Source organism: Macrobrachium nipponense, chromosome 30, assembly GCF_015104395.2.
Source record: "Macrobrachium nipponense isolate FS-2020 chromosome 30, ASM1510439v2, whole genome shotgun sequence".
NCBI classification, from domain to species: Eukaryota; Metazoa; Arthropoda; class Malacostraca; order Decapoda; family Palaemonidae; genus Macrobrachium; species Macrobrachium nipponense.
Window position 1 is genome coordinate 47462866 of NC_087218.1, and position 11399 is coordinate 47474264.

At 41.9% G+C, this 11399-nt stretch overlaps 1 protein-coding gene across 1 annotated transcript in view; it reads left to right on the plus strand.

Moving 5' to 3' along the window:
- Positions 1-9619: 9619 nt before the first annotated feature.
- LOC135202137 (myosin-14-like) overlaps positions 9620-11399 on the plus strand; it is a 2667-nt gene continuing 887 nt past the window's right edge. Inside the window, exon 1 of the mRNA XM_064231387.1 lies at positions 9620-11399. This exon is cut by the window's right edge and continues 887 nt beyond it. Coding sequence (XP_064087457.1) covers positions 9620-11399 — 1780 coding nt within the window.

The window sequence follows — 11399 nt, forward strand, 5'->3', positions numbered from 1 at the left end:
GGAGAGAGCGCCCGGGATCCGAGGCTTAATGATTCCAGGCTCTGACCCGTGGCGCCTTAAATGAAAGATAATGACACATGGCTTATGTATTCATAAAGGAGAAGACGGTAATTGTTTGGGTGTGACCATAACAACAATCCGTAAGGACCGCAGCCCCGAGATTGTGGTTGGCTCATTTTGGCCATTTTCCTCGTCTTTGATATCCATCAGGCCTCAGCCTCCAGTTATTTATTTGTCTTTCTCTCTCTCTCTCTCTCTCTCTCTCTCTCTCTCTCTCTCTCTCTCTCTCTCTTTTTTGAACTTGAATAATAATCTTTTCTTAATGTTGTGAATCTTATTTGGTTGTGATGTTCTTTATCATATTACTTCTCTCTCTCTCTCTCTCTCTCTCTCTCTCCTCTCTCTCTCTCTCTCTCTCTCTCTCTATATATATATATATATATATATAATATATATATGTATGTATACATAACATATGTATGCATAATATATTACTCGATACTATAAATACAAATATATAGATATATATATATATATATATATATATATATATATAATATATATATACATACATATATATGCATTAATATATATATACTCATATATATATATATATTATATATATATATATATAATATATATATATATTACTGTATATTATATATAAAAAAAATCACAGCAGATGCACGCGACTTCATGATATAAGCGAATACAACAAGAAAAATAATAAGCGGGAATTCTAACCGAGCGCTTTCGTCTTTATATATGTGTATGTGTAATATATTATATAATATTATATATATATAATATATATATATATATATATATATGTATAACATTTGTATTAGTTTCTTCAGGTGCAATAAGTCTTCTCTCATTCACATTGCTATTCATTTGAATGTCAGCACTTACATTAGCAAAGCTGTCGAATGCTAACGGACGCACGAACTTAACATCGTTAAATTTCTAGGCTGGCATCATTTTCCCGGACAATGCGCTGCAATTTGAAAACTAATTAAACCTCCACGTTACAAAAATTAAATATAGAGAGTTCTAAGGAAACATTCCAACGCCGTTTCCTGTGCCCTCTCCGTCTGCAATTACAGTAAATTAGCTTCTGGAAGAGGAATTATGGTATAGTAGATATCGAGTCCTGACCGGCCTCTCGGTAGGTTGCAAGACATGACTGCGCTCCGGGCACTGGTCAGCAGCGGCGGCCGTAACGGGCAGGGCAAGTCATGCTTCTCTCCCCGGCGTCTTCGAGGAAGGTCTCGTTACTTCTGGATCGGCGAAAAGACGAAGGTCTTCACGATGAGACGGTTCTTCATGATGGTCATTCACGATGTGTCGTTTCCTCGGGTCCTTCACGATGAGTTCCTCACATCCTTCATGATGGGTCGGTTCCTGAGGTCCTTCACGATGGGGCCAATTACTCAGGTCCTTCACGATGGGTCGGTTCCTCAGGGCCTTCACGATGGAGCCAATCAGGTTCTTCACGTTCGGGCCAATTACTCATATCCTTCACGATGGGACCAATTACTCAGGTCCTTCACGATGGGGTCGGTTCCTCGGGTCTTTTATGATGGGGGCGGTTCCTCAGGTCCTTCACGATAGGTATAGATTCTTCAGGAAACCTTACCAGTCAGTCCTTAAGGATGCGTTCTTTGTTCGCGTCTTCTTCTGCCTTTTTTTTTTTTTTGCGTGGAAGTTCCTTTGTTCGTCACGCGTATTTTTACGGTGCGCGGCGGCGGCGGCGGCAGAGGACGGGGACGGGGGCGAACGGCGATTAGCTTTTGTCCGACGCCTTCCAACGGCTGCGGTTACGTTGCGGTCAAGCACTGCGGGGTGGCCTCTTGGCCCGCCCTTAGCGTTAATTCCACCTCAGACATCTTATTGGGGCCTTTTTCGTGTCTGTGCACCGCGTTTATAAGCGTTTCTTTCTTCTTCTTCTTCTTCTTCTTCTTCTTCTTCTTCTTCGATACCATGGTCACGTGCTTTGGATTACCGGCAGAAATAACAGGCACTTTGCAATTTTATAAATAATCTTTGACGTTTATTTCATATTCAGTATCGGGTGATAATCTCTTTAAAGAACTATTGATACTTGTCATTTTTATAACCAAACACCCTCTTTTATTTGTTTGTATGGTGTTTTTAAGCTGCATGGAACCAGTGGTTATTAGCAACGGGACCAACGGCTTCACGTGACTTCCGAACCACGTCGAGAGTGACCATCTATCACCACAAATACACATCTCTGACCCCTCAATGGAATGCCCGAGAATCGAACTCCCGGCCACCGAGGTGGCAGTCAAAGACCATACCAACCAGGCCACTGAGGCGCTCCTTTTTTATTTTTATGAGATGTCATTGTAAATGACTTCTACCCATTTACGTATTATGCAGATGACATCCTGAGATTATCATTTCCAGAAATAATACGCAAATAGTTTGAAAAACAAAAATCAATCTTCTTTTATCAATAAACTCTATCTGGTATACCAACTGCATTTAAGTCAGGAGGTAATTAATTACCCGTAATGCTACTTCAATGATCAATGCAGTTATTCAGTTATCAATACCTTATTAATGCCACCTTGGTGATAAGCTTTAAGTTTTAATGAAAAAGGAAAAAATATTAACAATAAATTTGGCGTAGCTAAACGGAAGGATAGCTTTAACAATGCCCATCGATTCGTCGTTACAAAAAAATGTAAAAATAAATAAAGTAAAAATACGGCTCTAAAAAAAAGCGTCAACAACAATATCACCAAATTCTGTATTCATGATGGATATTGATACCTCTCTCTCTCTCTCTCTCTCTCTCTCTCTCTCTCTCTCGTGCGACGAGTTCCCTTCCTACGGTACTTGAGTTTAATTCTCTGCGAAGCAATTCGCGTATTTGTTATATTATCTCCATACTTCTTGATGAGCTTTCTGCCAATGTTGTGGAAGTTTGTTACCGTCTTCTGAATTCAGGTGTATCGGTCTTATTTTCTATTCCCTCGTGCCTGTTTATTTATCACCATTTCCTAAACCTGTCTCTATCTGCAGGCGTATTGGCCATTGGAGCCTTCTCGGTTTTATTAAAGTCTGTTGACTCTATCCCTTGTGACGCCAGTTTTAGTTACCAAAAACTTCAAATAATTCACTTCTATTGCCCCTAATAATAATAACTAATAATAATAATAATAATAATAATAATAATAATAATAATGATTTTTTTTGTCTATCACAGTCCTCCAATTCGACTGGGTGGTATTCATAGTGTTGGAGTTCCGGGTTGCATACTGCCTCCTTAGGAGTCCATCACTTTTTTTACTGTGTACCGTTTCTAGGATCACACTCTTCTGCATGAGTCCTGGAGCTACTTCCAGTGTCTTTTTTTTAGTTTTTTCCACAGATTCCTTTTATCAAGTAATCTATTATTAATTTATTATTATTATTATTACTATTATTATTATTATTATTATTTTTGATTTTTTTTTTTTCTTTTTTTTTATTTTGTATTTTTTTTTTTTTTGCTCTATCACAGTCCTCCAATTCGACTGGGTGGTATTTATAGTGTGGGGTTCCGGTTGCATCCTGCCTCCTTAGGAGTCCATCACTTTTCTTATTTTGTGTGCCGTTTCTTAGGATCACCACTCTTCTGCATGAGGCCCGGAGCTACTTCAGCCTCTAGTTTTTTCTAGATTCCTTTTCAAGGATCTTGGGATCGTGCCTAGTGCTCCTATGATTATGGGTACGATTTCCACTGGCATATCCCATATCCTTCTTATTTCTATTTTCAGATCTTGATACTTATCCCTTTTTTCCCCTCTCTTTCTCTTCAACTCTGGTGTCCCATGGTATTGCGACATCAATGAGTGATACTTTCTTCTTGACTTTGTCAATCAATGTCACGTCTGGTCTGTTTGCACGTATCACCCTATCCGTCCTGATACCATAGTCCCAGAGAATCTTTGCCTGATCGTTTTCTATCACTCCCTCAGATTGGTGCTCGTACCACTTATTAGTGCAAGGTAGCTGATGTTTCTTGCACAGGCTCCAGTGGAGGGCTTTTGCCACTGAATCATGCCTCTTTTTGTACTGGTTCTGTGCAAGTGCCGGGCATTCGCTTGCTATGTGGTTTATGGTTTCATTTTTCGTATTGCACTTCCTACATATGGGAGAGATGTTATTTCCATCTATCGTTCTTTGAACATATCTGGTTCTTAGGGCCTGATCTTGTGCCGCTGTTATCATTCCTTCAGTTTCCTTCTTTAGCTCTCCCCTCTGTAGCCATTGCCAATGTCATCGCTGGCTAGTTCTTTAGTCTGTCTCATGTTATTGTCCGTGCATTGGTTTGTTGTGCCAGTCCCTCTGTTCTGTCTGTCATTTCTCCTGTCTCTGTATATTTCTGGGTCTTCGTCTACTTTTATTAGTCCTTCTTCCCATGCACTCTTTAGCCACTCGTCTTCACTGGTTTCAGAATTGCCGCAGTGCTCTGTTTCCTCGGTGTTGACGCAGTCCTCTATACTTATTAGTCCTCCTCTCCCTCCTTTCTTTCGTGTTATTTACAGTCTGTCCGTATTTGCTCTTGGGTGTAGTGCTTTGTGTATTGTCATATGTTTCCTGGTTTTTCTGATCTATGGTGCGGAGTTCTGCCTTCGTCCATTCCACTATTCCTGCGCTGTATCTGATTACTGCACTGCCCATATGTTTATGGCTTTTATTCATATTTCCCTGGCGTTTTGAGTTTTGACTTGAGTATCGCCTTGAGTCTCTGCATATATTCTTTCCTGATCGTGTCCTTCATCTCTGGTGTTTTATATCCCCTCCTTCCATTATTCCCAGGTATTTGTATCCTGTCTCATCTATGTGTTTGATGTTGCTCCCATCTGGTAGCTTTATCCCTTCAGTTCTCGTTACTTTGCCTTTTTGCATGTTGACTAAGGCACATTTTTCTATTCCAAACTCCATCCTGATGTCCCCAGATACAATCCTTACAGTCTGGATTAGGGTATCTATTTCCTTGATGCTCTTACCATACAGCTTGATGTCGTCCATGAACATCAGATGGTTGATTCTGTTGTTGCCTCTTTTCTTGAGTTGGTACCGGCATCCATCTTCTGTAGTACTTTTGTCATGGGAATCATGGCTACTACGAAGAGTAGTGGGGACAGTGAGTCTCCCTGGAAGATCCCTCTCCTGATTATTAACTTCTGCTAGTCTTATTCCAGAGCTTGTAAGTATTGTATTCCAGTTGCGCATTGTATTTTTGAGGAAGCTGATGGTGTTTTCCTCTGTCCCATATATTTTCAGGCATTCTATTAGCCATGTGTGTGGTATCATGTCGAAGGCTTTCTTATAGTCTATCCATGCCATGCTTAGGTTGATTTTCCTTCTCCTACTGTTCTTCATTACCATTTGTATATCAGGAGCTGGTCTTTTGTGCCCCTACACTTCCTTCTGCAGCCTTTCTGTTGGTGGGGGATGGGTGTTTGTCTCCTCTAGGTAATTGTATAGCCTTTCACTGATGATCCTGTTAGTAACTTCCACATTATTGGTAGGCAGGTGATAGCCTGTAGTTACTGGCTATATTTCCCTTACTCTTGTCTTTTTGTACTAAGGATGTTCTTCCTGTGGTCATCCATTGGGTGCATGGTGATTTGAGATACAATGCTGGAGTTGTTCTGCTATTCGTGGTGTAGGGCCTTGAAGTTTTTGAGCCAGTAATCCATGGACTTCATCGGGACCTGGGGCTTTCCAGTTTGGCATTTTCTTTTAGTTGGTGTCTGACTGTGTCTGTCGTGATCTCTGTGAATCTTTGTTTTATTCTCCCTTTTTCTTCTTCCTTGACTTCCTGGAGCCATGTTGCATGTTTGTTGTGTGAGTAAACCGGATTACTCCATATGTTTTCCAGAGTCTCTTACTTTGTTCGGCTTCAGGAATTTCTGGGTGGTTGTCTTCCCCTCTTAGTTGGCTGTATAGTCTTTTCTGGTTGGTTCCGAATAGTTTGTTCTGTTGGTATCCCTTATTCCTGTTCATGTACCGTTGGATCTTATGTGCTTTGGCCTTAAGCCTCTGTTTTACATCTTCTATTGTGTTGTTTAGTTATTAATTATTATTATTATTTTGTTTTTTTTTTTTTTTTTTTTTTTTTTTTTTTTTTTTTCCTATCACAGTCCTCCAATTCGACTGGGTGGTATTTATAGTGTGGGTTCCGGGTTGCATCCTGCCTCCTTAGGAGTCCATCACTCTTCTTACTTATATGTGTGCCGTTTCTAGGATCACACTCTTCTGCATGAGTCCTGGAGCTACTTCAGCCTCTAGTTTTTCTAGATTCCGTTTTCAGGGATCTTGGGATCGTGCCTAGTGCTCCTTTTTCCTATGATTATGGGTACGACTTCCACTGGCATATCCCATATCCTTCTTATTTCTATTTTCAGATCTTGATACTTATCCCATTTTTTCCCCCTCTTTCTTTCTTTCTCAACTCTGGTGTCCATGGTATTGCGACATCAATGAGTGATACTTTCTTTTTGACTTTGTCGATCAACGTCACGTCTGGTCTGTTTGCATGTATCACCCTATCCGTTCTGATACCATAGTCCCAGAGGATCTTTGCCTGATCGTTTTCTATCACTCCTTCAGGTTGGTGCTCGTACCACCTTATTACTGCCAAGGGTAGCTGATGTTTCTTGCACAGGCTCCAGTGGAGGGCTTTTGCTACTGAATCATGCCTCTTTTTGTACTGGTTCTGTGCAAGTGCCGGGCATTCACTTGCTATGTGGTTTATGGTTTCACTTTTCGTATTGCACTTCCTACATATGGGAGAGATGTTATTTCCGTCTATCGTACTTTGAACATATCTGGTTCTTAGGGCCTGATCTTGTGCCGCTGTTATCATTCCTTCAGTTTCCTTCTTTAGCTCTCCCCTCTGTAGCCATTGCCAATTGTCATCGCTGGCTAGTTCTTTAGTCTGTCTCATGTATTGTCCGTGCATTGGTTTTGTTGTGCCAGTCCTCTGCTTCTTTCTGTCTTTCTCATGTCTCTGTATATTTCTGGGTCTTCGTCTGCTTTTATTAGTCCTTCTTCCCATGCACTCTTTAGCACTCGTCTTCACTGGTTTTCAGATATTGCCCCAGTGCTCTGTTTTCGATGTTGACGCAGTCCTCTATACTTAGTAGTCCTCTGCCTCCTTCCTTTCGTGTTATGTATAGTCTGTCCGTATTTGCTCTTGGGTGTAGTGCTTTGTGTATTGTCATATGTTTCCTGGTTTTCTGATCTATGGTGCGGAGTTCTGCCTTCGTCCATTCCACTATTCCTGCGCTGTATCTGATTACTGGCACTGCCCATGTGTTTTATGGCTTTTATCATATTTTCCCGGCGTTGAGTTTTGACTTGAGTATCGCCTTGAGTCTCTGCATATATTCTTTCCTGATCGTCCTTCATCTCTTGGTGTTTTATATCTCCTCCTTCCATTATTCCCAGGTATTTGTATCCTGTCTCATCTATGTGTTTGATGTTGCTCCCATCTGGTAGCTTTATCCCTTCAGTTCTCGTTACTTTGCCTTTTTGTTATTATTATTATTATTATTATTATTATTATTATTATTATTATTCAGAAAGATGAATAATATTCATATAGGACAAGCCGACAGGGTCCATTGACTTGAAATTCAAGCTTCCAAAGAATATGGTGTTTAGTAGGAAGAAGTAAGAGGAAGTAAAGGGAAATACAGAAAGATGGGATCCTACTTAAAAAAAATAGAGTAAATAAATAAATAATTTCATTAATTAATTAAGAAAAAGAAGTGTATATGAAACATAACACAACCTCCTCAAATAGCCGCACCCCGCCCCCCAAAAAATCATGTGCTTACTGATCATTTTGTTTGCTGTGTATGGCTCTGTCAACCACTAAGGGGCGTCCTTCACTCTTTTGCGAAGTAGTTTTTCACAACTTTCCCAAACGAATGCGTAACAGAAGTCGAAACATGGTCAGTTGTACTGTACAGTTACACTATCACACATTAACCAGTACACCTCATTACACTTAAAATATTCTTCATTTCTTGTGTAGATAAGAAATTTTCCTTACCAATTTCTTTAGATGGACCACCAAGAATTTTGCCCCCGTTGGGGGATAGTGCCGTCAGTGTGCCCCATTCGTGCGCTGTATGCATTACTCTTAGGGTTCTTTGCAGCGTCCCTTCGGCCCCTAGCTGCAACCCCTTTCATTCCTTCTACTGTACCTCCGTTCCTATTCTCTTTCTTCCATCTTACTTCTCACCCTCTCCTAACAATTGATTCATAGTGCAAGGGGGAGGTTTTCCTCCTGTTACACTTTGCAAACCTTTTTACTGTTAATGTTCCTCGTTGGACGAGTGGTTTACGTGCTCGCATACCGATTCGGTAGTCCTGAGTTTGATTCCCCGCTTTGCCAACGTGGAATCAAAGGTATTTGTTTCTGCGATTAGAAATTAATTCCTCGATATTATGTGGTTCAGATCCCACTATAAGTTGTAGGTCCCGTTGCTAGGTAACCAATTGGTTCCAAGCCACGTAAAAATATCTAATCCTTCGGGCCAGCCCTACGAGAGTTGTTAATAAGCTCAGTGGTCTGGTTTTCAACTAAGATACTTTTTTTTTTTTTTTTTTTTTTTACTGTCAATTTCCGCTTCAGCGGTGAATGCCATTATAATAGATCCCAGAGCTTGGCCTCTGTCCTAAATTCTCTTTTATTCTATTCTAATTCGCTTTTCCAGTAGTTCATTTAGCAAAATAATATAAAACTTTTTCTGGAGTCACTTGTATATCTCCCTCACAGCTTCCAACATCACCTGTGCTTTCAAAGTCACCACCACAGCTCAGTACATCCAATCTTCCTTTTTTTTTAATTCCTAACACTTGGACAGTCTGCATGTCGCCCCATAGCTTGAAGGTACACGATGGAAAATATGAACAAAAAAACGTACACAATGCCGTAAAAAAAAGTAGAGATAAGGGTGCTGAAGAAAACGTGGAATATAAAATTTAGGCCAAAGGCCAAGCGTTGGGACCTATGAGGTCATCTTGCGCTGAAAGAGAAATTGACAGTAAAGACGGTGGAAAGTAAAGACGGAAATAAGATAATATGAACGGAAGTACAGTAAAAAGAATGTAAGGTGTTGCAGTCACGGGCCGAACGGACGCTCTGCAAAGAACCTTAAGGGATACTTACATCGCACCGAGTGAGGCGAACTGGCAGCACAGCCGGTCCCACCATACGGGGATGTGACCTAGAACTCTCTCTTCTTGCCTGCCAGAAGTTGTTGTGCCATAAAATCTGAAAAAGAAGGCAAAGCTGTAAGCCTGATTGTTTGGGAAATACGTTGTTCTTCTGCAGCTGAAAAGGGTCTGGTCAAACTTCAGGTCGTGAGAGTGAACCACATGTAGTACTTTATGCAATTTTAGAGGCGAGAAAATTGAAAAATAAAAAAAAGTCATATTCCTGGCATTGGCAACGTGTTCTCCCCCAGCGAAATATGCAAAAACCTCGAATTCGAAAATCCTTCACCAAAAATTTCGATTTTCAAAGGTAACCTCTCCCTTTAAAAGGAAACGTCGTCACCGGGATATCATCCTAAGAATTATGGATTCAGTAAACTTGTTCAAGTTGCTTCAACTAGTGGCTTCCCTGGCTGGAATATTTATTTGTTGTATCTGGTTAGGAGAACGTGTCCTCCCTTGTTTGGCCGCCATACCTATGGAAGAAGAGGGAGAAGAACGTCAGTTAGCATATCAGTCGGTGCGAGTGTGTGGCCTGCTTGGAAAATGGAGGGTCAACAAGAAACGCAAAAAGTTATTAAAGAAGTTGACAACGCAAGTGAGCGAAATCGCTTCCGATCCGGAAAAGGCTGAACTGAAGAAACACTTGAGAAGCCATTTGCACGGCCTCCGTAGGGCGCAGAGAAAGGCAGAGATAAAGTCGGAGATCGAGCAGACTGAAGCCTGTGACTGTCAAGTCGAATGGAGCAGCAAAACTGCCGAAACGCCTGAACGGACTGGGAAAGAAACAGGTGGTTCGCCTTTGGTGACATGGACTGAATCTCGGAAAACACCCGACTCTGAGGAGGAAACAGAAGCGACTTTGGAAACACCAGACTCTGAGGAAGAATCAGAGGCGACTTGGGGAACACCCGGCTCTGATGAGGAAACGGAAACGACTTTGGAAATACCCGGCTATGAGGAGGAATCAGAGGCGACTTGCGGAACACCCGGCTCTGATGAGGAAACGGAAACGACTTTGGAAACACCCGACCATAAGGAGGAATCAGGAGCTCCTTGGGGAACACCCGACTATGTGGAAGAATCAAAAGCTCCTTTGGGAACATCCGACTATGTGGAAGAATCAGAGGTTCCTTGGGGAACACCCGACTGTGTGGAAGAAATAGAGGCGCCTAGGGGAATACCCGACCATGAGGAGGAAAAAGAGGCTACTTTGGAAACACAAGAGAAGAACCATGAGGTAATCAGCAATCTTCGTACGAATATGGCAAGACAAAAGGCTCGTGCAAATGACGGAAGGAGACGGCGCATGGTCACGAATCCCTCCGTTCCCAAGGCAGAGGAACTTACAAGGAAGATCGCTGAACTTGAGAAACAAAGAAAAGCGTTTGAAATGGAAAGACAGGCCTTAGCCGAGGAGAAAGAAAACTGCCAGAGGCAAAAAGAGGATTTTGATCACGAAAGGAAAAAATTCAATGACAATTTAAGTAAAATCCGGAAAAGAAGAAACGAACTTGGGAGAACAAGAACTCTGCTTAGGAACGAGGCAGAGGAACTCGCGAGAGCTCATGACGACCTCACCGTTCTGAAAGAGGCATTGGACAGAGAAAGAGAGGCCCTCGAGGACGAGAGACAAGCTAACAGACGGCACCTAGACGAAGAGAGGGCCGCCGTGACGAGGGAATGGCTGGCTCTAGAAGGCGCGAAAGAGGATTTGTACCGAGAGAGAGAGAAACTACGCGCGGAAAGGGTGGCCCTCGACGAGGAAAGACAAGTGACTGCCAAGAATAAAAAGGGCAGAGGAGGGAGGAAGGAAAGGGGGAGGGAACACGGAAAGGAGAACCAAAACTTGAGTGGCCGATCGGATAACGATACCTTTGATCAAAACAACGTTTATGAACTCTTGGAGTTAATCGATGAAAGAGTGACCGCAAGTATAAGTCACGCCCTGAGATCTTGGGAGAAGCGCCTTCTGGAAAAGCTCCGGCTTCCACGCGATAAAGCCAGCAAGGACCAACGCGACACTTCTGGACGCGGAAAGAGCAGCGCTACCGTTTCCATGAAGGAATCCACTGGAAAACTGCAGGAGAAGCTGGAAATTTTGAGAAGAGATAAGGCGCATCTTTTGAATCAGGTTGAACACC